The following is a 26917-nucleotide window of genomic DNA, read 5'->3' as shown; positions in this document are numbered from 1 at the left end:
ATGAAGCTCAAAAGCCCTTTGTAAACTATCAGGTCTACCACACCCATTGCCAACGAATCGATTCTGACTCACAGCGACCGTATAGGACAGAGTAGAACTGCACCATAGGGTTTCCAAGGAGCGGCTGGTGGATTTGAGCTGCTGATCTTGTGGTTAGCAGCCGAGCTCTTAACCACTGCACCAGTTGGGCTCCTTCATTACTACCAGGCTAGATTAATGATGGAGAGTAACCAATTACACGCCCAGAACGGCTTCCAGAGGAAGGTCCAAATTCAGGCCTCAACTGATTCAGAAAGGAGGCTCTGGTTGGGCGGGGGGTACTTTAAAGTCAGGTGACTGCCCTACCAGCAGGGACCTTACGGGTAAACTCTATGAGCTCTGAAAGCAGCTGAGTGGGGCGGAGGTCAGCTCTGCTAGAGAGCTTCCCAGAACCCCACAACCCATTTCCACACACGTTATTCTGGTCTCTCCTAAACTGTCTGCTGGTGTGGGCATCTACACACCCTGGCTTCGTAGGGTGTGACTGGAAAACAGAGGCTCCGTATCAGTCTCCTACTTTCCCACCCATCCAGTCAAACTCACTGCCTCCGGGAAGACCAAGCAGAAGAGAGAGAACTAAGTGGTTTCCCGGGTGAGCAGCCCTGGACGCTCACCTCCACCCTCTCTCACCTGCCCCACTCCTTCTTTCTGTCCTCTCTGAGGGTGGCTCTGTTCCCACAGCCAAGTGCCGGCCCCAGGCACCCCCTGCAAAACCAGGCAGCTGTCCCCACCCAGCCAGCAAGTAGGGACTTGAAACCCTGAGTCCAACCCCTAAACTCTGCCATCTGTGACCTAACCCAGGCTTGGGCCCAGCTGGGGGTGAGGGTGGTGGGTGAGGGGCAGATGAGGTGCCGTTAACCCCTGTACCACCCCACCCTCAGGACCAGAGGCTTGTGAAATTCACACAATAACTCTTTGTTACCTAAGATTACCTAGGATTTAACAAAAATAAATGGCTGGCTTTGCACTGGGTGTCAGGGTGAATGCCCTGCCCTGCAGATACCATTCCCAAGACATTTAAGTCTGGCTAACCCCCCCTGGGATACAGGCCCTTCAGAGCCTCAACCCCTACATCTTGCTGTTATTTTCCTCCTAAGACCCTTTGCCTTCCTTACTTCCATTCCACAACAGGCTATTTTTCATTTACTTTCAAAATAAAAATACTTTCCTTAAATAGGGATTAAATGTCACACATCTTTTTTTCTTGAGTTTGCTTTTTTGTGTTTGGGGTGGAATCCATCCCCTCCCCGACACCAGACTTTTTAACCATGCATGACTCATACCGTTTATTCCCACACAGAGAAACACACTGTATCACTTTCTAATACCACATCTTTCAAAGCATTTTTATACACCTACAAATCAGAATTTCATTTAAAAAAAAAAAGGTCCCCAGTATAATAGTTGGCTTTAACAAGTAAACAGATGGCGGTGGAACTCTTAAATTTTAACAATACTCTGTGTTCTTCTCTAAAACTGGGGGAAAATAAGTATAAATTACATATATGTATGCATAAATACATATACATGCACATATACACACATATACATACAACGTGATACACCATGTATATAAAAATGTACCATGTTCAGTAAACATCTAGGTACCTGTTAAAAAAAAAAAATGCCATCGAGTTGATTCTTACTCATAGTGACCCTACAGGACAGAGTAGAACTGCCCCACAGGGTTTCCAAGGAGCAGCTGGTGGGTTACAAACTGCTGACCTTTTGTTTAGCATCCAAGCTTTTAACCACTGCGTCACCAGGGCTCCTGAGATACACATATAACCCGCATTAACTCTAAACTGACTGACAAAAGGGTAACTCTCCTTTTTGGCTCCGGCCTCTACTCAAGGTCATATGCCACGGAATGAAGTCCAAGTCCTAAAGGCGGCACAGGAGCCAATGCTCAGCAATAACGTGGACTCTGCAGACGCAGACACGTGGCCAGCCACCAGGCCCGGAGCCAGACAGGGCCCCGGGGAGGAGCCCTGCAGGGACAGGCACTGTCAGCTCCCAGCCTTCAGTGCAGAAAGAAAGGAAAACGGGAGGGAAAAAGCCACTGGGGGCTGAGCAGTGGAGTGGACGCCAAATGAGTAATGGAATAATACGTATGCAAGTGCCAATCTATTTTGAAAGTAACTCCCTTCAGTACTTAGAAAGTAAGGGTAATTTCCAGAAACTCTCATCTCTGTACACATGGACATTACTTGTAGAAGAAATAAGGCTCAACTTACAAATACCCTGCGGTGCATATTCTGCACTCATCCCAGGCGTGGGGATTAGAGCTCCGTGTGCAGAACGAGGGGAGGAGAGGCCCCTCCAGTGCAGAAGTTTATCTGTGAAAGAAACCCAAAATCAAGCACCAAAGCTATCAACAGTGTGCATCGTAAACCATAGGACATCACATTTTGATTCCATTAAAATAGGTTAACATCATTACAACAGCCTTGCAGATAGTTAACAGGCCCAAGGCCTGCCGCAGAAGAACAGTGAGTTGTCTCCCACAGGTTTGTTTTGTTTTTATTTTTGGTCTTTTTTTGGCAAAAGGGAAGGGGTTTCTTTTAGTTATGGGGAAGCCATTTGGATCATTTGCTTTTTTATTTGTTGTTGTTTGATACAATCTTATAAGAGACCTGTAAACAGCAAGAGGGGGAATTGGTAATATTTTAGATAGACTAGAAAACCTAAATAAAAAATCAAATCTGTTGCCATCAGTTGATTTGACTCATATCGACCCTACAGGACAGGGTAGAATTGTCCCCTAGGGTTTCCCCAAGGAGCTCAAGCTGCCAATCTTTTGGTTAGCAGCCATAGCTCTTAACCACTGTGCCACCAGAGCTCCAAGAATGGAGGGATTTATCTGCAAGGCTGGTTGACATGCATATATTTACTTTATAGACAAGCCCAAGCAAAAAGCAATATGCTAGCAGGAAAGAAGTGCATTCGTGAACCATTTCTATGGGACAAAAGCCCACTCTGTCCCCCCGCCCCACTGCCCCTTTTCCCATGCTGAATTTATGGTGGGACCCTCAATGACAGGGCAACCTCGGGCATCTCTGGATTTGGTTGGACCATACTCTAGACTTCTATCAATGGAGAGCTCCATAGGGGCATGGCTTCTCACAATGCAAAGCAGTGAAGAATAGAGATTAGACCTCTGGGGTTAAAATAACTTAGACCAAGTATCCACCTTGAGAGTGAGGACTCGTATCATTAAATGACAAAAAAAAAAAAAAAAAGAACAGACAGCCTACCAGCAGCACCCAGAAAAAATGGCCCACCTTATCCACTCCACTGTGCTTTGTTGTACTCTGGTGAGGAACACCAACTTCTTGCACAAATATACTTAAACCTAGCAGTAAATCAACCATTTCTAGCCGTAAGACCTTCATGAGAAAGGAAACACTTGGTTTGTGCCGCCTGGAGCTTCTATGGTTTATGTGGTATCTAGCTCTTCCAAGTCCACCTTCGGCTAACTAACCCCGTGGATGTCAAACCTGAGACAGGGCAGGGGATAGATGGAGTCGGAGACCTCAGTGTGTTCTAGAGGTTTGGAGCTGGTGACGGCAGGGAGGTGGGAGAGGAGAGAAGCAGACTTGGATGGTGAGTAAACAGAGTACGTCTCCCATAAGCTTAATATTAAGAGTGCTTAAAAGTCTCGTTGTTATACCCGAGGACAGCAGGTCTCATTTGCAAAATGCATCCTGTTCTCATACAGGCCACGCCGCTGCGTGCAACCAGGGCAGACAGGACAAGGATTCCTTCCATGAGGAGCCCATGGCCAACAATGGTGTGTGGCTCCTGCAAGTTCTCAGACAAACGGCATAAAGCTGATGCTTCCAGGCTGTGGAGCCCTGACCTAGGCAGACAGACAGACAAAGCAGGACCACAAAACCCACCAACACAAGGAGAGGGCGAGACTTAAAAAGCATGTCTTTGTTTTATTGTTTCTGTTAAATGAATTGAGAGTGCGGTGTAAAACTAACTAGACCTGCTCACAGTACTTTTCAGCAAGAAATCTGAGAAAACAGTTTTGCATTTGTTCTTGCGTCAGGTTTTAAATAAGTTTCCGTGTTGCCAAGACTGCAATCCTTTTCCCAGAAAATTCACACATTTGAGGCCCCTTGGTGGCTCCAGCATAACAGCAACATGGTACTTGGACCTTGCGTGAGGACAGTCTAATCCCAAATCCCTGGCCACTTACCCTGGGAAGAAAAGCCTGAGGCCTCCAGCAAGAAAGATGAGAACTGTTAACCTAACCCAGGCCCAGCCACTCACACGGATCTCTTGGCTGGCAAACTTGCCTACAAACCCATTGCCTCGAGCTGCCTGGGCCACTTCTCCACAGTGCCAGGCTACAAGGCAAAGCAGGGCTTCATCAAAGATGAGATACTGAATATCTAGTACAATGGGGTTTTGGTTTTGTTTTGTTTTTTGAGTTGTAAAAATAACCTTAGAGATCATCTAATCTGTGCTTTCATTTTACAGGTGGGGAAACTGAGGCTTTGAGAAATTACATGGGGGCGAGAATTAGAATTAGTCTACTGACTCCTGGTCCAGGGCTCTTTCCTGGGGTACCTATCCCTTCCCTCTGCTGCTCCCATCCTGGTCTCCACTGTCCTAGAAGTGCCAACAAGGAGGTTCTTTCTCTGCAGACCGATTTCCAGTTGCCATCAAGTCAATTCTGACTCACGGGGACCCCGAGTGTGTCAGAATAGAACTGTGCTCCTTAGGGTTTTCAATGGCCAGGCCTTTCTTCCGAAGTGCTTCCGGGTAGACCTGAACCTCAACCTTTTCATTAGCAGCAGAGCATGTGAACTGTTTGTACCACCGAGGGACTCCTGCTGACCCATCTGACAGCTCTTAAAAACCTCTTGGGGGAGAAACCCAGCCCAGTGGTGTTGAGAGAAGCTTTTAAAAGACCCAAATGAACTGACTTGGTTTCAAAATCAGAAACAAACCCTGCTCTGCTTTCTGCTCCTCTTGGCTTACTTCCAGTGTTTTCACCCTCTACCTTGGGTTCCCCTGCAGAATTAGGCAGTCAAAGAGAAACAAACCATTTCTATCAGTCTAACAAGCTATTTGCTTTAGACAAAAGCACACTGTCTTTTGTGAGAGGGACTCCGACTTCACTTTACCTTCCTCCAGGAAGAGGGTCAAAGCAAAGCCAGTTGGGAACCCCAGCGGATTCTGCTGCTTTCTCGAACACGTCCATAATCTTCTCACTGGTTAGTAGAATCGACATTCCCACAAGAACTGGAAATGCTAAATTTTTAATAGCATCCCTAGGGCTTAACTTCTTGCTATGATGCCTTCAATTATTTTATCAGGGCTCAGGCAAAGTAAAGTATCACAGTTAGTGCCCCTCAGCATCAAACTCAACCAGCAGTTCTGCCCTCCCAGTTCAGGAGGAAAAAAAAAGCTGCCCTTTAGTTAAGGCCTTTTCTCTTCCCACCCTCATTTTAATTCTCCCAGGGAGAGGTGGGCCCCAGATTGCTGGCTGGGAAGTGGGTGCTCTAGCTATGCCCTGTTTCTTTGGTGGGTCTCTCGAGGCAGTGGTTCTCAAAGTGTGGAGCCAGGGCCAGCATCAGCGTCACCTGGGAGCTGACTAGAAGTGCAAGTTCTCAGGCTCCACCTTGGACCACCTGAATGAGAAACTCTAGGGCTGAAGCCCAGCAATCTGAACTGGACCATTCCCCCAGGTGAATCAGGCAAGACGGAGTTTAAGAAGCACTCTCTTAGCACTCTGGAAAAAAGGCCTGGCAATCTGCTTCCAAAAGGTCACAGCCTTGAAAACCCTATGAGGCACAGCTCTACTCTGCAACATACGGGGTCACCATGAGTCAGAATCAACTCAACGGCAGCTGATTTGCTCTTAGGGCAGGGGGAGGAGGGGAAGCTGGAAGCTTTGATGTGTCTGGGCAGAGATCCATTGCCTATGAGGCTGCTGTCCCTTCTCTCCCAGCCCCTCCTCCTTAGGACTGGAACTGTCAAAAATAGCATGCTTGGGAAATTTCTAAGGGTCCTGCCATATAGAATTTGAGGTTCTACCCTCGTCATAGACCAGGACAGAGGATAGGCCCAGCCACTCCGTTAGGTATTGCTGTTTCTAAGGAACCTTCTTAGCATACGACGAAACTCAGTGTAGCTTATGTCAAGTAGACGGTGTCCTCACTGGTTCCATAAAGCTGAGATATCTGAACGCTGCCATGGTACACTGCATGCATGGAGCAATGATAGGACCTGCCGTCTCGCTGTCCAGATTCTCAGATGTGTCATGTTGCCCTCTTCTGATAGTGTTGTAAATGCCTCACAGTCCCCTGGTGAAAGGTGTTTTAACCTGCCCTATTTCACAAAAGTCTCTTTAGGCCCAGCTTTTCCACTTGGGGCCCCAGAACACCTTATGCATTATAAAGATTCCTTACAGCTGAATAAAAATAATGGCTCATTTTTCAGGTCTCATTAAAAATCTGCAACAAATTTGGGAATGTTCTTGATTGGCCCTGAGGTATAGCCCTCCTGTGCCTACGTCAACATGATGGCTATTCATCCAGCCGTTTACTTAGTGTTACACTGGTCACTTTTCATTCCTCTGCACATGAAGTAGAGCCCTGGTGTTGTAGTGGTTAAGAGCTACAGCTGCCAACCAAAAGGTCAGCAGTTTCAATCCACCAGCCGCTTCTTGGAAACGCTGTGGGGCAGTTCTACTCTGTCCTATAGGGTCGCTATGAGTCGGAATCAACTCAATGGTAAGGAGTTGGGTTGGGTTGGGTTGGGTTGGGTTTGGGTTTATACATGAGTTACCAACTTGCCATGTGGAGCTCTAAAAGCCCAGTGAGATGTCCCTGGACTTTACAGTCAGTCATTAAGTCAAGTTTTTAGCTTCCCTCAAGAGCATCGCAAGAATTTCTTGACCAGTAACATGCTACTTGTTTCTGAAACTAATCACTGGACATGCAACACAACCACATTACTGTCTACTAACCCAACGAGTAATGCTGCTCACATACAAATGTGCGTAAACAGCTATGCACAAGTGTCATTTCCAACACACGTACGGATGGCTTCCAGAGCCCAGCTTATGTCAGGTATTAAAATCCCTGGTCTCTCTAGAGGCGTACACAGATGTTTGCTGTTCACTAAAACATATATGTCTATATAAACTTTTTTTTTCTTAAACGTATGTTTAACTTCTGTGTTTTTCTAATAAGACAGAGCACCTAAGAAGTCAAGTTGACCCCAAGCGAAATGGGCTACCTGGTGCAGCCATGATTTCCCTTTTACCCGGGGTCTTCAAGAAGAGAATGGATGGTGACCTAACATGATGGAGACAAGATCTCTGTGTTGGTAACAGGCTTTAATAAAGGACTCTTAGGGCTCTTCCAGCTCCACAATTCTCAAGCCTTCCCCCTCCCTCAATAGCCACCTTCCAGACTACATTTCACATCCCTGAGTGGTGCAAAAGGTTAACATACTCTGTTGCTAGCTGAAAGGTTGGAAGTTCAAGGCCACCCAGAAGCACTTCAGAAGAAAAGCCTGGTGATCTGCTTTTGAAAAATTGGCCGTTGAAAATACTACGGGGCACAGTTCTACTCTTACACACATCAGGTCACCATGACTCAATGACAACTGGTTTTTAGAATACACTTAAAAGGCATCTTGAGAGGTTGTAAAATTCCCCGAGTGTATCAATTCCAGTTCCATTAACATTACTGGATTCAAGGCACACAAGTAACAGCAAAGCAGCTAGCTAGTCTGCAACCTGTGATACGCAGACCACACGGCCTTCCTTGCTGAAAGTGAAGAAGACTTGAAGGACTTACTGATGAAGATCAAAGACCACAGCCTTGAGTATGGATTACACCTCAACATAAAGAAAACAAAAATCCTCACAACCGGACCAATAAGTAACATCACCACACACGGAGAAAATGCTGAAGTTGTCAAAGATTTCATTTGACTTGGATCCACAATCAATGCCCATGGAAGCAGCAGTCAGGAAATCAAATGATGTACTGCACTGGGTAAATCTGCTGCAAAAGATCTCTCATTTAAAGTATCAAAAAGCAAAGATGTCACTTTGAGGGCTAAGGTGCGCCTGACCCAAGTCATGATATTTTCAATCACATAATATGCATCTGAAAGCTGGATAATGAATAAGGAAGACTGCAGAATAACTGATGCATTTAAATTATGGCTTTGTCAAAGAATACCGAATATACCGTGAACTGCCAGAAGAACGAACAAACCTGTCTTGGAAGAAGTACAGCCAGAGTGCTCGTTAGAAAATAAGACAGCGAGACTTTGTCTCACATACATTGGACATGTTGTCAGGAGGGCCCCTTCCCTGAAGGAGGACGTCATACTGGGTAGAGGGTCATCGATAAAGAGGAAGACCCTCAACCAGATGGCCTGACACAGTGGCTGTAACAATGGGCTCAAACACAGCAATGACTGCGAGGCTGGCATAGGACCAGGCAGTGTCTCGTTCTGTTGAACTCAGGGTTGCTATGAGTTGGAACTGACTCAACAGCACCTACCAACAACAACAGGTCATCTGGGCTACAGACTTCTTTATTTAACCAGAGAACAAATCCACCAAAATGTCTTCTAGTCAAATGTTTCTAGCTCCTAACCCTAGATACCAGCTCTTCTCTCTCAAATTCTGTTACTTATCAGAGTATTATAGAGCAAACATTAGTTATGCCCATGGCTTGAGATGTCTGTTTGGACTGCAAATGTGCCAGCTTTATCACCGCTAACAGACTGCTTAATTAACCTTCTGATATTGTCAAAATCTCATTCCCTTTTCTTCTAGAAAGGAGCACTTACACGAGCATTTTCCTCCCCTGCTTTTTTTTACCGGCTATGGTTTTACGGCTTGAAGATGCTCTTCAAAAAGCATATTCTGCAAAAATGAAAGCGAGCAAGATTCCCAAAGTCACTACACTCCAAAACTCCTTGGCGGAAGCTTGTTCATGATTCTTCTTATATTCCTTGATACTGCTTCACCAGTGACTTCAACTACATAAATCACTCATTTAAAACTCATCTTCTTTTTTGACTTATTCTGTCCTTTCAGAGCTTTGATGACTGAAACAACGCGTTCCTAATTTCACCTTCTAAGAGTTCTCATCCTAGGCATTCACTCTATAAGGGGCGATCGGAAGAATGACATCTTTCATGCACCTCTATAAAAATGCAAAAAATGTAAGCCACCAATCTGTCAGGCCTAAACAAAATTTTCTGCAATCTGTGTCTTTAACATAAGCAAAGCACATAATTCAAAAAAAGAAAAAAAAGAGCTTGCTTTTCTGAAGAATAAAGACATTGTGTTCCATCTTTGTGTTGAAATGCAGATTTCCCACTAAAAGGCAAATCCTTCATTTTAAAAGGTTGAATAGGATGGTACTTAAAAAAAGAATTCCAGCTGGTTAAATTTAGGATGTTGAAAAAAGTTCACTCCAATAATATTCTTTGGCTCTGGGCCCAAAGTATTTTCACTTGATGGTGAATTAGATAAATTTTTATTACACTTTAAGCTTTTGCCTCTTAGAATGGTAGAACTTACCTAAGACGAGAATGACTAGGCAGGTGCATAAATAGACAAACTGTCTTAGGACAATTTTTTTGTTTGTTTAACCACGTACCTCACTATGCAAAATGTGTTCCCAGGAGAAATTCCTTTCATTCATTCTTTCATGCATTCATTCAACAAATATTTACCAAGTGCCCATAATGCCCAAGGCAAAGGGCTAGCCTCTGCGGGTAGTACAAAGAAAATCATACACCGACCTCCCCATAGCAGCCTTCATCTAGCAGAGAAGATAAGGTCCGAGCAGAAATAACTCCACTCCAATGTAGACACTGTGTCATGAGACAGGTACAGAGACACTGCTGTCGAAATTCAAAGGAAGAGAAACTACTTCCACTTGGAGGGGAGGAGGGAGGAGTTAACTTATGAACTGGACCTGGAGAAGACAAGAGGAAGGATTTTCTAGACAAAAAGAAAAAGCAGATACGGAAGCTCAGAGAGAAAGCCCTACAGAGCAAGTGGGGCACAACAGGCTTGAATCAACTGTAACTGTTACAATTGTAACTACAAATGGAATTAACTACTAGTTACATTAAAATCAATATATTGGACACCATTTCATTGAGTCAACAACAGAGGTTATCATTGTCGTTGGGTGCCTGCTGCTGCTGGGTGCCATCGAGTTGATTCAAACTCATGTGACTGAGTAGACCTACCTAGGTTTTCGTGGCTGTAATCTTTACAGAAGCAAATCACCTTTCCATTAGCAGCTCAGAGTTTAACTGTTGAGCCATCAGGGCTCCTTGACCACAGAGATTACAAGCAACTAAATAAATCCTCTGAGGACTTTGGTGAAGTCTTCAGCTTTCACAAGTTTACGTCTTCAAATAGCACATTTTCTTAAAATAAGGGACATAGTCATGTGGACGCTGAGAAACTCTTCATGAAAGTTCATCTGTCCCATTTTGTTCTCCCCCACCTCAATTTTTTTACCCTGATGAGTGGTGGGTGGTCAGCCATCACAGAACTCTCTGTGTTTTACTCCTCTGAGTCCGACAAACAAGCGTTGATAGCCATGTTCTTCTCTCAGTACTGCCTCCCTGGCTTAAATAATCTATTTCAGATGTATCACTGCCAGTTTAAGATGGGCTTGCACTTGCTGACACATTTTCAACAAATGACTGTGCAAGAAATGTTGAGATTTTCCTATACTGCTTTGTCTCTTCAATCATCAACTTGGCTTTCCCTCCAAATTCCCCCTCTTTCTCCTCTTCAAAGCTGTGGGGAGAGGAGGGGTAACCTTGTTCCTGCTGGGAGTACTTAAGTGAGATGGGGGGTGTGGGGGTGTGGGGGTGTGTGTGCGCGCGCACAGGCTCGTCTCCACCTGAGATGTTTTTCAGGTTATTTGGAGGAATTTGAGAGCCTTGCCCAGTGCATCACATCATGAGCCCCATTGAAGCCCACCCCCCCCACCCCCCAGATTCTTTTCTTCCTTTGGGATGTCAGTGTCTAGCGAGATTGCTACAGCAAAGTCAGGAATCTGGGTTCTTCATTTCCAGCTCTGCCACTTACTAGCTGTTTGTGACTAGAGTGAACGCTTTCCCCTTTCCAGCCCTTACTTTTCTCGTCTTTAAGAAGAGAAGTCTGGATTTGATGGATGACTTCTCCCTCGGGTTTCCTAGGTCAGTCTAGGCCTTCTCGGGGACTGGTCCCAGGGCAGGAATACTGGACAGTTACGAGACCTACTATGGGCCATCTTAAAAGTTAACCACGATGTGCCCCTTGTTACCCTGCAGGCATTAGGAAGAACCAAAAGGAGAGTGTGGAGTCCCTGGGTGGTGTAAATGGTTAACATGCTCAGCTGCTAACCAAAAGGTTGGAGATTCAAGGCCACCCACAGGCACTTCAGAAGAAAGGCCTGTTGAGCTGCTTCTGAAAAATCAACCACTGAAAGCCCTACGGAGCACAGTTCTACTCAGACACACACGCGGCTGCTATGAGTCGCATGAGCTGGAGGACAGACAGGTGGTCCGACAGAAGACTGGGGGCTGAGTGCAGCCCCCAGGAGAATTCCTAGACTAGGAGAACAAGCCTAATGATGGATTTCAACCTCCTGGGCACAGTCCTGTAAAGATCACCTGTCTGACCTTCAAGGAGGAAACCTAGTTGAGCCCTGAGCCAACGAGAGTGAAGGTCAGAGGAAACCAAAATGAAGCTTCCCACAAACCCAGCTAGATGTCAAGGAAACAGGTCTCTGTGCCCCACGCCAGAAGGCCAGTGGCAAAGCTCAGCCTCACACCAGAGCCTAGCAACCACTGCCCACCGTGCACACACAAAAAAAATCAAAAACCAAACCCGCAGCCATCGAGTCGATTTCAATTCACAGCAACCCTACAGGACAGAGTAGAACTGCCCCATAGGGTTTCCAAGGAGCTGCTGGTGGGTTTGAACTGCTGACCTTTTGGTTAACAGTCAAGCTCTTAACCACTGCGCCATGGCACACACACAGGACTCTAACAAGAGTGAGATTCCTCTTCGTAGTCACCCCAAACCATGCAGGCCAGGCCCCGGTGTTCTGGGCCAATTTGAAGGGTTCCTGGAAAGCTGTGTGTAAACTGAATCACACTTGCTGACTGACATGATCTCAGAGATGCCTCATCACCCTTTCAGCTCAGGGAAAATTGGCAGGGCTTCTAGCATTTTACCTCTAAGTGCTTCTTCCTTCCCTCAACCCCTTGGTGAAGCAGTTAACAGTCTGTAAACAAACACTCTGAGTTCAGCGGGGGGAGCTCAGGATTTAAAGGAACCCTGTGAAACCCTGGTGGCGTAGTGGTTAAGTGCTACTGCTGCTAAACAAAGGGTCGGCAGTTCGAATCCGCCAGGCGATCCTTGGAAACTCTATGGGGCAGTTCTACTCCGTCCTATAGGGTCGCTATGAGTTGAAATTGACTCGATGGCGCTGGGTGGGTTTTTTGTGAAGAAACTTTTCGAAAAGTTAACAATCTTTCTGTAAAGTGAAAAACTCACCTTCTAATTTATCCGTTCCCATTGATGAGACTTCGGTGTTTATGGGGCTTCTCCTAAAGTGGGACTCGACTACAAGGCCTGTGTGGGCAGGAGGGCTGAGCAAAACTAGACTGCCCTGAACATGTTTGTCCAACCAAACTGTCCAGACTCACAAGTGTCTGTAGACACCAATCCCCCCTCCCCACCTCACCCAAGAAATAAAGAATGGGATCATAGTCTCAGGTACCTGGAAAGCCTCAAAAACAACACCTCAATTTCTCATGAGTTTAGTACCAGATGCCTGGGGAGCGGGAATGAGCATTTCCCACTGAGGCGAGGAAAAAGCCTTTGGGCTGTCAGGATGGGTCTGATGAGACTGACCATTCGCTTAACAAATGTTTTAAGTCTGATAAACACTAGCCAGGGAGTGAAGGACTTGTCTATCAAAGCCAGCAGAACATGCAACTCCCAAATTACTCTGAAGAGGCCACCCTGAGTCTTTTTATCTGTCATCTCCCAACAAATGCAATTTATGCCACTATATCATCATTCTGATGGGCCTCCATAAAATGCCAAAATAAGCTAAAGAAAACTAAGCTCGACACCTGAAAGAAGACCCCTGAGGTTTTCAGGTGTTGCTGGGCCTTGAGGAGGAGGAAGTCGGTGGAGGCAGGCAGGCTGCGTGACTAGGAAAGAGAAAGGCTTGGTCAGTAGGTATGAGTAGGCCCAGGCAACACTGAGCCCAGAGAGCTAGAGTTCACTTGTCTTGCCTCCATGACTAGTTGGTGCAACTCTTCAATGGGAGACCAGTCAGAAGAACCAGCACCCCAGGAAGGCTCCGTCAGGCCACTCCCACTACTGGCTAAATTAGAGAATTCTGCCTTCAAGCCTGGCCCTTCCAAAGGAAGTATGTCCTGGCCTTTGCGGGGAGGCTTTATATTCTTCCCAAAGTACATTTCTCACGGTAACCCTGTGGGACGTGTCATTATTCCCAGCTCCCCAGTGGAACATGGAAGATCTCAGAAGTATCCTACTGAAGGTCGCAGACCAGCGGGGTGAGCGCAGAATCCTGCCACCTCCATGGGGGCCAAACTATGTCTGCCATCCACTCCACTCGCCTCAGGAGCCATCAAGGTGGGCCAAGGCAGAAAGCACTGTCTGGACCCTAGTCCCAAAACCACATACAGGTAATCGCTTGCTTTTCTGGGACAATACAGTGTCACATGTACATCGGAGGAAGTGGGGAATGCACACACCATCAGCCTAACACTCTGTGACAACCTTGGCCAAGAGATTCTTAGAGCCAGCACCGGCCATTCTCCAGAATTAAAATCTGTTATGTCCTACGGTTAACAAAGAACTGTTCAGAAATTATGAGGACTAATTTAAGGCTTCAAAGCCCTATAAACTAAAAAGAAAATGGTCTAGCAGGTCAGGCTCTGACATTTCTTCAGAACAAAAGTAGGCTGCCCTTTCGCCTGAGGTGAGATGGGACCCAGGAGGGTTCTGGCCCTGTGAGGCCAGACCGTGAGTCCTTCTTTCAGGAACAGGTCTCTGACCACCCAGGGCTCCTCTGACTTCTGCCCGGGGGCAGCTGCTACCATCTCCTCAGTCCCTCAGCAGCCGGTCCTCCACCCACGCACGGAGCAGCCAAGAGCCGGCCTCCGTCCCAAGCCTTATGACTAGGGTACCACAGAGCAAAGGAGAGGTAAACGCAGTTATCTGAGTCCTATTTTCTTGGCTTCATAGTTATTTTCCTGGCTTTTGACCCTATTTCTAACCTTTCATTTATATCACTGACCAACCTGGAAAGAGTGATGTGAACAAAAAGGAGATAGTCACAGGTATAATTTGCAATCATTTCAGAGAGAGGCCCCCATCCAGCCACAGGGTGGGTGCAGGTGGCTGTCGCCAGGTTTACTAATTCTGCTGATTCAATGGAGGCAACCTCCAGAGTTACTAGACACCTCCAAGCTCCTCACACCAGGAACACACCAGTCAATTTCTTTCTGCTCACTGGATCTGACCACTTGGGAATACAGCTTTTGGAGACCTGGCCTCGCTAGGCAAAGGGACCACATTCCCCCTTTCCTTTCTCCACAGGCACCAGGAGGAGGGGGGCCAGAGGGACAGCACACTACTGGGGCGATTATAAGCTCATCTGTTATTCTGAATCTCTCTAAGGCCACTTGGAGCCCTGGTGGTGCAGTGGTTAAGAGCTACAGTGGCTAATCAAATGGTCGGCAGTTCAAATCCACCAGCCACTCCTTGGAAGCCCTATAGTGCAGTTCTACTCTGTCCTATAGGGTCGCTATGAGTCAGAATCGACTCAGTGGCAACAGGTATGTATGTATATAAGGCCACTTGGTCCCTGGGTGGTACAAATAACCTAGAGGTTGGTAGTTTGAATCCACCCAGAGGCACCACAGAAGAAAGGCCTGGCGACCTTCTCCCTCCACCAAGAATAAAAAAGTACAGCCAAGGAAACCCTGTGGAGCAGTTCAACTCTGACACACAGAGGTCACAGCTGTTAAGGCCACCCTGGAAGTGAGGTTTGTGGTCCGGCATTCCCAGCTACACTCTCTTTCCAGGCAGTCCCAACACGAGGCTGACCTGGAGCCACCAGTGTCCAGATCTCTCAGGTCTACCAGGAACGTGCCAGACTCAGCTCTCCCTTAACAAACCCCTCAGGCTGAAATCCCCTTGCTCCCAGAGCCTCAACTTTCGAAGGCTGGGTAGAAAGCCCTCGCTGTCACCGGCCCACAGATCGCCGCCACCACGGCGCTGAAGCCCCGTCAGGCAGTGGGGAGTGTGGACAGGAGGGCTGACGTGGTTTCAAAGAGGCCGACCAGGCAAGAACCGTCCTGTACTCCTGCCCCGGCTCTAACGCAATAAAACGTCTTTTATCAACGTAACTCAAGGCAAAGAGTCAAGGGTCTATCACCATTTTAAAGAGGCTTATTACACGGCCACAAAAATTTGCCTCAGGCTCAAGCCTGGCACGTAAGGTATCAGCGTGGGACAGGTTCTTTTGATTTGATTTTATTTTCTTACAAAATCTGAAAATGAAATGCTTCTGTCCCTCCCTTCCCCCAACCGTTTTCTTTCTTTCTTTTTTGATTTATGGGGAGGAGGAACGAAATCTAAGTTCACAGGTTGGGACAACTCCGCTCCGCTTTCTCACTCAAAAGCTGCTTTTGTTAAATCATACTTTGCATTTATGGCCTGCGGCTCTTGGCTGAGCTGGCGGCTCCTCCAGCAAGGAGCAGGCTGTGGACTTCCCTGGGCGGGCGGGCAGAGGCCCCGCTGAGGGCTGCCCTCTGTGTACCGAGGGCACTCACACTCAGCTCAGGGGCGTGAAGCACCTGGTGGGACTCTGCTGGGGTACAGAGGACCCCCAGCCCTCTATTACTCTTCTCCTGGACCAAGGACTCCAAGTTCTCATGCACCTACCACTGCCGATTCCCTAGCTCAAGTTCAAGCCTTCTGAGAACCAAGACTACATCGTCCTTTCTGGACAAAGAAGAGACCCTCAACAAATACTCAGAAACCAAGTCTGTCTGGTGGACTTTTCGTCTTGCTGGAGAGTTCTCGTAAAAGACCTGGCTGGAAGGACCCTGCCCTGGAGCCCGCAGTGACGGGGAAACCCTCCCTTCTGGCAGTCTTGGGGCTCTCCTGGGTAAATGATTCACCAACCAAGAAGGACCCGGATCAGCCTTGACCCAGTCGGTGATGGCAGCCCCTTGAGAGTGGATGCTGGTCCATCGGGTTCACAGTACCATTTCGGCAATCTGTGATTGCATATTTACTCGGTGGTTGTTAACAGACAATTGGGTTGATAATTCACCATCCAAACGCGGAGTAAATTACCTGTTAGAGGAGTTACAATGGGTGTCGAATTTCATCACAATCTTCTGATGACTTGTCTCAATTACCTGGTCTGGGTCACCCTCCTCTCCCTCTTTTTTTTTTTTTTTTTTTTAGTTTTTTTAAAGCAGCCCCACATTCTCCTCTATGCTCATCCTCCACCGGCACCCCCATCTCCCCGCCCCAACAGAAAGAATAGCGTGAAGTCCTTCGGTTGAAACAATCCTATACGGAACCTACAGTTTTGCTCCATTAAAAGGGCTTAGCAATAGGGCTGGGAAGCTAGCCATGGAAGGCCGGTTGAAAGCCGGCTGGATGACCTCACCCACCTCCCCGCCACAGGCTTGGAGCACACCTGCAACAGCCCACACCTCCTCGATCGCCCAAGTTGCAACAGGGCCTGGCACAGCCCCATGGAGGCCACAGCCCAGGGAAGAAAGAACGCAGAGCCTTTGTGAGCTCTGTGAGGTCCGGGCTTTCCAGCAGGATGACTGGCAAGGATTCTGCAATGTACATTGACAGCCCTGGGTTTAGCAGACAAACCTGGGAGAGCTTCCCTTCCCACCCAACACTCTGTACCCAAAGCCAGACATCCACCTTTGCTTGGGACGCATTGGAGGGTATGAAGAGAGAAACACTTACACTCTGGAAACGATCAGGGCAAGGGTCCCAGGAAAAGTGAAAACAGAACAGTAGCAATCAGCCTCGCTGTGGTCCCCAAAGAGCTAAGCCGTGCCCTCCCTTTACACCTCATCTGAGGTTTTAACACGCTACACCTCACCCACCACAAGGCATAACCATGCTTTCAGGGTCAAAGTAATTTCTGCTCCCCAAGAGGGGAGTGTGGGCAGCCAACCTGGAGCACCTCGACTGGAACTGATGCCACCAGGTCTCTGAGCTGCAGAGCTTGGCAGGAAACCAAGGCAAGACAGGAGTCCTTGAGCACACCCATGAAGGAGTGGGGACAAGGGTGACATCCACTGCAGGCACCTGGGTGACCGGGTTTCTTCTCCATTTCAGTGGGACGTGATGCTTTTAAAAATCATTCTTTGATAAGCCCCCTTCCTCATATCTCTCTCTCTCTCGTACACTCAGCACACACAGGCACACACTACTCAGGGCTCCTGTGTTTTCAAGGCTTCCCCTCTCTCCTTGCACAGGAGATTAGTTTTCTAACAGACCATCAATACATTTCCCATTGTAGTAGGAGAACCTTTGGAGCACCACAGTGTCCTGGAATAAAAAGAGCCCAGCAAGCTCTCCGGGGAGTGAACTGGGAGAGGCCCTGACGATAGCCATCCCCATACCCGTTGGAGCACCACAGTGTCCTGGAATAAAAAGAGCCCAGCAAGCTCTCCGGGGAGTGAACTGGGAGAGGCCCTGACGATAGCCATCCCCATACCCGTTGGAGCACCACAGTGTCCTGGAATAAAAAGAGCCCAGCAAGCTCTCCGGGGAGTGAACTGGGAAAGGCCCTGACGATAGCCATCCCCATACCCGCTGCAGTGGAGTCAATTCTGACTCCCACTGACCACACTCGGAAAAATCCTCATACTCGGAAACCTACCCAGATACAGAGAACTTCTCTGGAACCTGTGGTCAGTTCCAATCTTGGTGCCCAAAGAACGGTGGGAGGACTGATGTTTCCCAGCCTAACATTCCCTCATCTAGGGTCTCCTGACTCAGACTTGTTAAATGGGGGATTTCTGTACACTTAGTCAATGCTGTACCACCATTCTGTCTAGAGCATTTAGCTTAGTTCAGTTTGTTGTTGTTTGTTCAGGCTGTGGGTTTTTTTTCCCCCCATTAAAAAAAAAAAAATTGGAGCCAGATTTCTGTTTCTTGTTCACGGAGAGGACAGAAGGAGGGTGTGCGTGGAGGAGGTGTGTGGGGAGAAGGCTGATGGATGGAGCTGGGCCGAGAATATCCAGAATTGGAGGGAAGTGAGAACTGGCACTTTTCCTTGGCTTCCAAACAGTCGCAGTTTCCACTGACGCTGCTGAGTTCCCGGGCACCAGGCACTGGGAGTGGGGCAGGGCCATGTGAAAACTTCGCCACAACCCAGGATTTGGCATTTCAATCCACAGGAAGCCAGAGGAACTGGAGGGACTTCTTATTTATAGATCTGCAGATGAAGTGAATGCGATAGCCAAAATGCACTTCTTGTGTATCTGAAGAAGCCATGCATTTTCAGACCTGGAAAGTTTCCCAAGATGGAGTATCACCCAGCCCCGAGAGCACGCTGCATCCCAAGGTTAGCTCAGGTTCCCAAACCCGGGGCAGAGGCGGCTGCTTCCGAGGTAGCTCAAGAATTCTGCTTGGAAGGGGAGGTCGGTCCAACACCACATTTAACTGGATTGAGTTCATCTGATTATACAGTACCTTCCTTTCTGGAATATGTAATCATCTCTTCCTGATGACATTTTAAATATCCAGCTAGACAAATAATCGCAGCAATAATTGATAGCAGAGTCAAGTGGAAAGATCATTGATTGGCAGAGTCCCCACCGAAATGAATGTTCTTCTTTCCAACATGAGAGGAATGGGGCTTAAATCTAACTTTCCCTGATAAATGTGCAAACTCTGATTTACCGAGAAAGGCGCTGCAAGGAAGCCCGCACTTCAGCCTGGGATGGCGTTGTGAGGTGTTTGAGAAGATGTGGGCAGCGTGATACATTGTATTATTTATGTCCCAGGAGTAACTGCAAGGATGGAGTGGGTAGTTTGAGGAGCATCAAAACGGGCAAGAGAAGACTTGCTATGTGTTGCCCCATTGGTGCTGTGCTGCCTGCAGGACGCTAGCCCACAATCAAGGACTGCAGCCCTCCCCCTCTCTAATGTAGATCCCCTGCAGAGAAATGGTCTTGGGGTAGAGGTACCCAAAAAGGAAGACAAACAGATGATCTGCTCCATTGAGGCCCTTGAAAGCTGATTTAAATCAATGCCTCAAACTGGGATTCAAGTTCCCTTCCCCTGTGCATGGTGCAAACGGCCCTGGAAAGGGCTGGGGGGCCTGGGCTGTCTCCCCAAATGACCTCAAAGCAAGTTCCGGGTACAATCTGTTTCTGGGTCCAAGGTAGACTCCAAATCCACTGCTGCCCATACCATGTCTTTTGATTGCAATATTCAAGTCATTGCTGTATGGGACACAGTTTTCAACAACTCAATCCCTGTGGAAAGCTGCAACGGTCAGAGATAACTTACCGGAGACGAGTCTCCAGGAAGCATCAAATGCACGAGCTGGCATATTAGCCGAAGCGGATTACAGTAAGGAAAATCTAAAACAGAAAATGTATCTGAATGCTCCCATTAGCAACAAAGGCAAGGACCCGGGGGTGGGGTCTGAGCGTTTGCCCGAACCACCAGGCTGGGGATTTCTCTTTCTTGCTTATTCTTTTTCTTCTTGTTGCTTGTTCATTCTTCCTTCTTTTCCTTTCTTCTTCTTCCTTTTTTTTTTTTTCTTGGTGCCTTTTTTCCCCACTTGAAACTGAACCGTTATGAGTGAGTTAGTCTCATACCAAACCAAACCCACTGCCGTCATGTCGATTCCGACTCATGGTGACCCTACAGGACAGAGTAGAACTGCCCCATAGGGTTTCCAAGGATATAAATCTCTAGGGAAGAAGACTGCCACATCTTTTCCCCTTGGAGCAACTAGTGGGTTTGAACCTCTGACCTTTCAGTTGGCAGCGGAGCGCTTTAACCACTGCACCACCCGGGCTCTTGGTTAGTCTCACAGCTTCTGTTAAAAATCAGAAGCATGTCAGATGTAATGACCGTCTGCACCGCGGCACTCACCGCATCTGAGGGGCTTGTCGAGCAGCTTTCCTCTAATTTAGAGCTTCTCCGTTAATGAGGAAGCCCTGAGACGTTCTGCAAACGCAGGACACTATCGACAGCCTGTGCTTTTGATGCTTTGCCCGTGACCATTGTTGGACTGCCCTTCCTGGAGCTGGCAGGGTCGTCCAGCCTCCGACGGTGTCAGGAGTTCAACCACCACAGCCACCTCGCAGGAAGTGACACAGGAGGTGACCAGGGCGGCCTGTCTCCCTGGCGAAATCAGTCCTCACATTCTGCTACAGCCAGCTCCAATTTCAACTCTCTCTTCCCCTCACCCCCTCTTCGCCTCCTCTCTTCCCTCTTTTCGTCCACCTCTCCCCTCTCCCTTCCTTCGGGCCCTCTCTCTCCGGCATCTCCCTTCTCCCACCTTCCCTCCCTCACCCTCAGGGTGCTCTGCTGCTAAAGCCACTCGCTCTCACCAGAAAGGGAAGTCGGTTTGAAAGATAAACCAGGCTGCTCTTCTACTGAGACAGCACTGATTGTGGAACAGAAACTGCCCCTCCTTTTAAAACAATATTTCCTATTTTCCAGTGCTGGTCAGCAACTGCACCTGGTGAGGCTGGGGCCAAGTCTGCACTCCAGCATGGCTCCTGCTTTCTTTACCAGAAGGGGGACCTCACACAGGAGAAGAAAGGATCAGGAGGGAAGGGAAGGTTAAGGACTCAAGCAAAAATGCATGTGGGTCAAGGTCTCCTGCCCTCATCACCATCCCAAAGTGAGGCCTCGAAATTATAGGAATTCTCGTTTCCCAGTGGCTCGCTATGGGTTGTGTGCATACTCATGACCAGGAGTTCATGAACAGGTGTGCTCTCAAGGTCATCAAGCTCAGGCCAAAAACAAATCTACTGTGGCACTTGCTTAGGACTTGGACAAAAGAGACCAGTATGTAAATCAAAATAGGAAATATAAAAACTGTCTGTACACATGCCACCATCACCATCACCCCAACAAGGCACAGCCCTGGAAGAATAAGCTATTGCTGCTCACTGCCATATTTCCTAAAGCTGTCTGTCTCATCAGGCCAAAGTCCAATTCCCTAAGCAGCCTGATCCTTCCTTGAGGTCCCCAGAAGCAAACGCAGGAGGGCTAGAAGGTGATGGGAATCTGGCCTTGCAGTTGTTGGCTTCTGAAACGCAGTGGGATGGGGTGGTGGGGTGCCATGATGGACTGAAGGACTCATGCAAGCCCAGGATTGACTAAAGTCGCAGCCACTGGGCAAGGTGGAACACGATGACCCCTGCAAACACTTCCAGGAGAATATTATCAATAGTCACAGTGGACCCCTAAGCCCAGCAGAGGCCAGGCCTCCACCTCCACTGCACCCTGCTGCTGTTGGCCTCGTCGTCTGTTCCCAGACGCCAGGCTCAGGATAGTCCCTCATGCCTTTAAACTAACTAAAAACAACAGGATGGTCTGAGCCAGCTCAGGCCCCCTAATCTTTTAGATGCTGCCCATGAGGAGAACAAACAAACAAACAAGAAAAAACCTAGACCTGGAAGATAATGTGGAAAGTAGCAAAAACCAATCAGCTCATTTAAAAAGAAAAACCCTCCATTCAACATCACAAAGCTGAAGAATGTCAGGTTCCTAGGAACTGTCCCAGCGGCCTAGATATGAGAGACAACGCTTACTATTCTGGGGTGAGAAGTGACGTTACCTTTCACTCGGGACCGTCAAACATGGTCTATAAATACTAACATTGTCCTTGTGATCAATGGGCTGAGCCCGACCCACAGTCAAGGGTTTCCCTAAGGTCACACAGAAATTCCAGGTCCCCAGATATACCACTTCGCCAACTAGACGGCTTTGTCTAGAAATACATATTGGTAGATCTGACCCCCATTTTTGAAAAAGAGGGCTGGGGAACAGATCACACATTTTAACGTTTCTATCTCCCACTTTCTTTTTCCAACCTTCTGCCCTGGTTCTCCTCCCCCAGCACAAAAAAATATTTGTTTGGTATATTTAGGGGTCTGTGTACAGGTCTACTTAAGGTCTCTAAGACCTTTGTTCTACCAGCAGGTCAAGGATAGAGGACTACAGGTGATGAAAAAATTTGGAGGGAAAAAAAAAAAAAGGTGTGATGGTTGCACAACACAGTGGGCATAATTAACGCCCCTGAATTGCACGTGCAAAAATGGCTGAAATGCTTCCTTACATGCATGTTACCACAGTGAAAAAAGAGTAGAGCCCTTCTTCATTCTCAAATGAATTTGGAGACATTCTGGGAAGGCTGGTGCTGGCTAGGGCTTCTGTCTCAATGCTCTGTGGGTGGGCCATGGCTTATTTCCAGAGAATGGCTTGTGATTGGCTCTCTCTCCCACACATCAAATCAAGACACCAATCACAGCTCTCCTAGCCCACCTTGCCCCACCTCCACACACAATCAGAGAATGAGGTGGCCAAATGCTAAGAGTTAACTTCATGCACACGTATGTAGTTATGTACTGATATGAGAAATTCAGAGAAACCTGTAACATGTCTACGCGCACACACACACTTTAATTTCTGAAGACCTAGCTATCTTTAAAAATTGAAAGAATATAGCTACATCATGCTCAAGAAAAACTTGAAATTGTCCCTTTTTGCAAACCACAAACACTGTTGTGGATATGAGGTCCATGGGTTTTGAAATAAATAATACACAGAAATGGACAACAGGATGGATTAATTCGCAGATTGTCATCAGACATATGGAAGAGCCAACTGAACAACAAGGACCTGGACCTTTTTTTCAGGAAGAACAAATACTAAGACCTTTATGGCATTAGACGGTTGGCCAAGATATCACGGCATGACACAGAAGCAGCCCACTATCTCAGGCCGACCACCACCTTCACTGAGGGCGGTTTCCACCCAAAGTCCTGTGAACGCCACCCACAAGCTACCTGAGAGGAGTCGTTCAGCCCCTCGACCTGGCCACTGCCCTGCCCTCTGCTAACTCCACCTTTCATGTATTCTCCCTTTTCCCTGCTAACAGAAATGTAAACAAAACAAATTAACACTCAATTTAAAAAAATTGCTTTTCCATCAGAATCACAAAGACTCAGGAAATTCAAATTGAAGGCAAACACCCCTCTTATAAATATAACTTAGCTATTCAGACATTTCACACTTCCATTTTTTTATTAACAGTGAGTTGTCCGTTAGTAGCGGAGATCCTTCACCACAAGGTGGGAGGGGGAAAGACCACACTACACCCTTAAGTGTGTGAAGTCCTAACCTTTTATCCATGTAATGATCTACTTAGTATAATATTTTGCCTTTAATAGAGAAAGAGTAAGATAATTTGATATCTCATAAACCTCCCTAACCTGTATTTTGCAAGTCAATTAGCCAGTCCCTTCACCTTAATGGCAGCCCAGCCCCTGCTGCACCTCCAGTGTGGCTTTGGGGTGTCTGGAGTCCCCAATGCCACACACTGAGAGTTTCAGGAGAAAACTCAGCGGGAGAAGCTGTGTAATGGGCAGTTACTTTTTCCATCATCTGTATGGAAATCGGGAAATTGTCTTCTCAAATGGAGATTATCTTTCCTTGAGATCCTTCTGGAGGGCTATAAATAATAGAACATACTAATCAACATTATATATTAAAAGATGAATACAGAATCAGATTAAGGAAAAACTAAATTATACCGTTATAAAATCCAAAGCAAAAAAAAAAAATAATAATAAAATGCATGGAAAAGAAGCCTTAGCCAGCACCCCTTAAGTTAGCCCTACTCTCTGACACCCAAACCAGTCTTTAACAAGGGTGTACAAAGTAACCGTTTCCCACTTGCTTATTTATGACCAATAGAATGTCAAGAGCAAGAGGCTTAATTTTAATGGAGCAATTTTCCCATCAGCCATTCTAAGAAAGCTGCAGAAAGATGAAGACTGGAAATTTATGAACCTTTTATGGGATGCCTGGATAAGAATTTTGTCTAAATATGTGAGGTGGGGCACAGATAGGTGGCGCAAACACAAAACATGAATGTCCCCCCACGCTGGCTACTGACACCTGCCTTTAAAGTTCTCATGACTCAGTTTTTCCATCTATAGAATGGAACCCTTCACCAACTCTGGGGCAGTATTATGAAGAGCAATCAGATATTAAGCTCTTGAAGAGATCCCGCTCTTTGCTGTGACTTTTGACCTTGGTTTTACAAACACAGTAATAATATTACTCATGATCCATTCTCATTATGCAGAGACATTAAAATTATCCTGGCAGGGTTTGTTTCACTGGCTGTTTAAAGAGGGTGTCACTATCCTTCTCGGAGCATGAAGGGTGGATCTGGGTGCTTCATCAAAGTCTATAAAAGATACCTGAGTCATCATTTCGACTTGACGATTTCTCCATGAACTCAGCCTAGGAGAGGGAGAAGAAGACGGTCTCTGTGATGTGTTGGGAAACGCCATTGTGTTCTCACCGATCCCTCTCCTCTGTCCTTAGCAATCCAGTTATGACTTGACAGCGTTTAAAGATGACAGTACTTGAGGTAACAGGGCAACGCATAACAGGATTACAGCGAATGTGAAAGAAAGGACACACGTAGGTACTGTTATTTAGGTAATGTCATCTATGATCAGTTTTTGTTTCATTTTTTGCTGACATGGAAGTCAGTACCACTTATACAATTCATTGTAAACCCTGTTACGGCTGTAAATAGTTTGCTTCCCCGATGAAAGGCAACACTTATTATATTCTGCAGGGGGATTCAGTGAAACTTTCTTGCTTTGGTTGATGTGAAAATAACAACAAAAAGATTTCAAGCCAATAGCCAAAGATTCAAAAATAGCCTGAAGTCACCATCACCCCAAAATAATTTATCTTCAAAGAAAGTAAGAAAAAATTGCTGTTGGTCATAGAACAATAGATGGCCAAGAGATTTCTGAAGGACATCTTAGACCTCAACTTGCTTTAGGGAGTTTCTGGAAGATAAAGTGAAACACCTAACTAAATTCACATTGGGAGAGCCAGTCAACACTACCCTACCCACCAACGGGGTCCTTGCAGCCACTTAGACTATTTCTCACTCTGTTCTCTTCCTATCGGTTTGCCCACAGCACATCCAAATCCATACACACCCATTCCTCACTTATGGACATGGTTAGGTTCCAAAGGCCAATTTGTTATGTGAAATCGGCCTTATTCAAGAATGGGGGATGACCATTCTAGATAACAAAATGGAGCATGATTACATCATTACATAACTGCCAAATTACATCATTACATGCCTGCCAAGTTACATCATTAAATGACTGCCAAATTATGTCATTACATAACTGCCAAACCACTGAGAATCAGCTGACACATAACCTTAACTACCACAGCTAATGTTACTCTTGCCTCACACCTCAGCATTTGTTACTGCCAGACATACACCGTTAATGCACAAAATAGTCAGATAGTAGATTCTTTACTATTGTCATCAATGCGAAATGCCAGATACCAAGACAGTCTGTAAGTGAGGAGGAGTAGGTGTAACACAAGCCTTTGGAATCCAGTTCTACTCTACTTTTTAATTTCTGCCACTGTAAGGTTTTTGTATTTTTTTTCCCCCAGAGCCACGAGGTCCCCTATAAGCTGTTATTCCTGGCCATTAAAGCAGTTTTCTTATTGTCCAGGACAAGGAGCTATGCTACATGCCAAGGGACCGACCAACACTTGGCCAACACTTGTCTCAAAAGAAAATTCTCGCTGCAAGAGGAAGTACTGCAAAGGAGGCTGAGGAGATATTCTGACCATTTCAAATCCTAATACATGCTAGTTCTCCTCTAGAGCATTCTAGAACATCTCTGCTTTCCTCGCTTGACTTTCTGTGCTTCCCTGGCTTATCCCTTGAGTCCCTTGGCCCCCTTCTCTATCCTGCTTTATAATGCTCCTCTTACCCCATCCAAAAAAGTTTGTTCAAAATCAGGCTGGCTTAATAGCCCCACAAAGTTAAGAAGACGTCATTAAAGAGAGTTCATAAGGATATGAATTTTGGTGCCTGCTTTGTTTCATCACACACCATCTGAATGATAAATACCAACACGAGAAACTATCCATGACCTGAACACTTTCCCCAACATGGATGGACTGGAGAAGAGGAACAAGGAGCCAGTGTGGAATCTGGTGGGCACTTACTTCCACACTGCATTCTTGCCCACTCCCTACCCTCAATATGGGTGAAAGTAAAATCTTCCAAGATTTAAAAGTTCCTCTACGTTCATACAGATCCATGTGCTGGTCTACCCGGTTTGGTTCTGTTTTGCTTATAATACAAAACTCTACAATCAACTGACTCTATCCTCTAGAACATATACGTTAACAGGGGAGAATATTACAGAAAGAATTTCAACAGCTCAGCTCAGCCCACCCCACCCCACCCCACCCCCTGCACAGAATTCTCAGTTTGTCTCCTAGAATGCTGCTTTCATCCTCTGCTCAGAACATTTCAACAGCCTCCCATGTCTACAGGATGTGGTCTACCTCCTTAAGATGCGATTCCAGATCTCCATAATCCAGCCCCCAATTTCTTTTCTAATTTTAACTCCCTTTACACACCACTGAAAATACTCCGCTCAAGTCGAAATCCCTCCCATTCTCATTTTCCTTCTGGCTTTTCCTCTTCCTCTCTGGCCTTCTGGAATCCTACAC

General features: G+C 46.7%; 1 protein-coding gene across 22 annotated transcripts in view; it reads right to left on the bottom strand.

Annotated features, from left to right (window-relative positions):
* BCL11A (BCL11 transcription factor A) overlaps positions 1-26917 on the bottom strand; it is a 107241-nt gene that overhangs the window by 13594 nt on the left and 66730 nt on the right. For 10 of the 22 annotated variants that reach the window (XM_064277027.1, XM_003417577.4, XM_010597244.3 and 7 more), the window contains exon 3: positions 2277-2378. The exons of 7 other annotated variants lie outside the window; for them this stretch is intronic. In XM_064277027.1, the coding sequence (XP_064133097.1) occupies positions 2277-2378 (102 nt within the window). Of the gene's footprint in view, positions 1-2276; positions 2379-12604; positions 26644-26917 lie in introns of those variants that run through there. 5 more of the 22 variants (XM_064277018.1, XM_064277020.1, XM_064277021.1 and 2 more) reach the window with 4 other exon arrangements.

Source organism: Loxodonta africana, chromosome 26 (assembly GCF_030014295.1).
Source record: "Loxodonta africana isolate mLoxAfr1 chromosome 26, mLoxAfr1.hap2, whole genome shotgun sequence".
In the NCBI taxonomy this organism is placed as follows: Eukaryota; Metazoa; Chordata; class Mammalia; order Proboscidea; family Elephantidae; genus Loxodonta; species Loxodonta africana.
The sequence above is the reverse complement of the archived record's forward strand: the minus strand, read 5'-3'. Positions and strand labels throughout refer to the sequence as shown.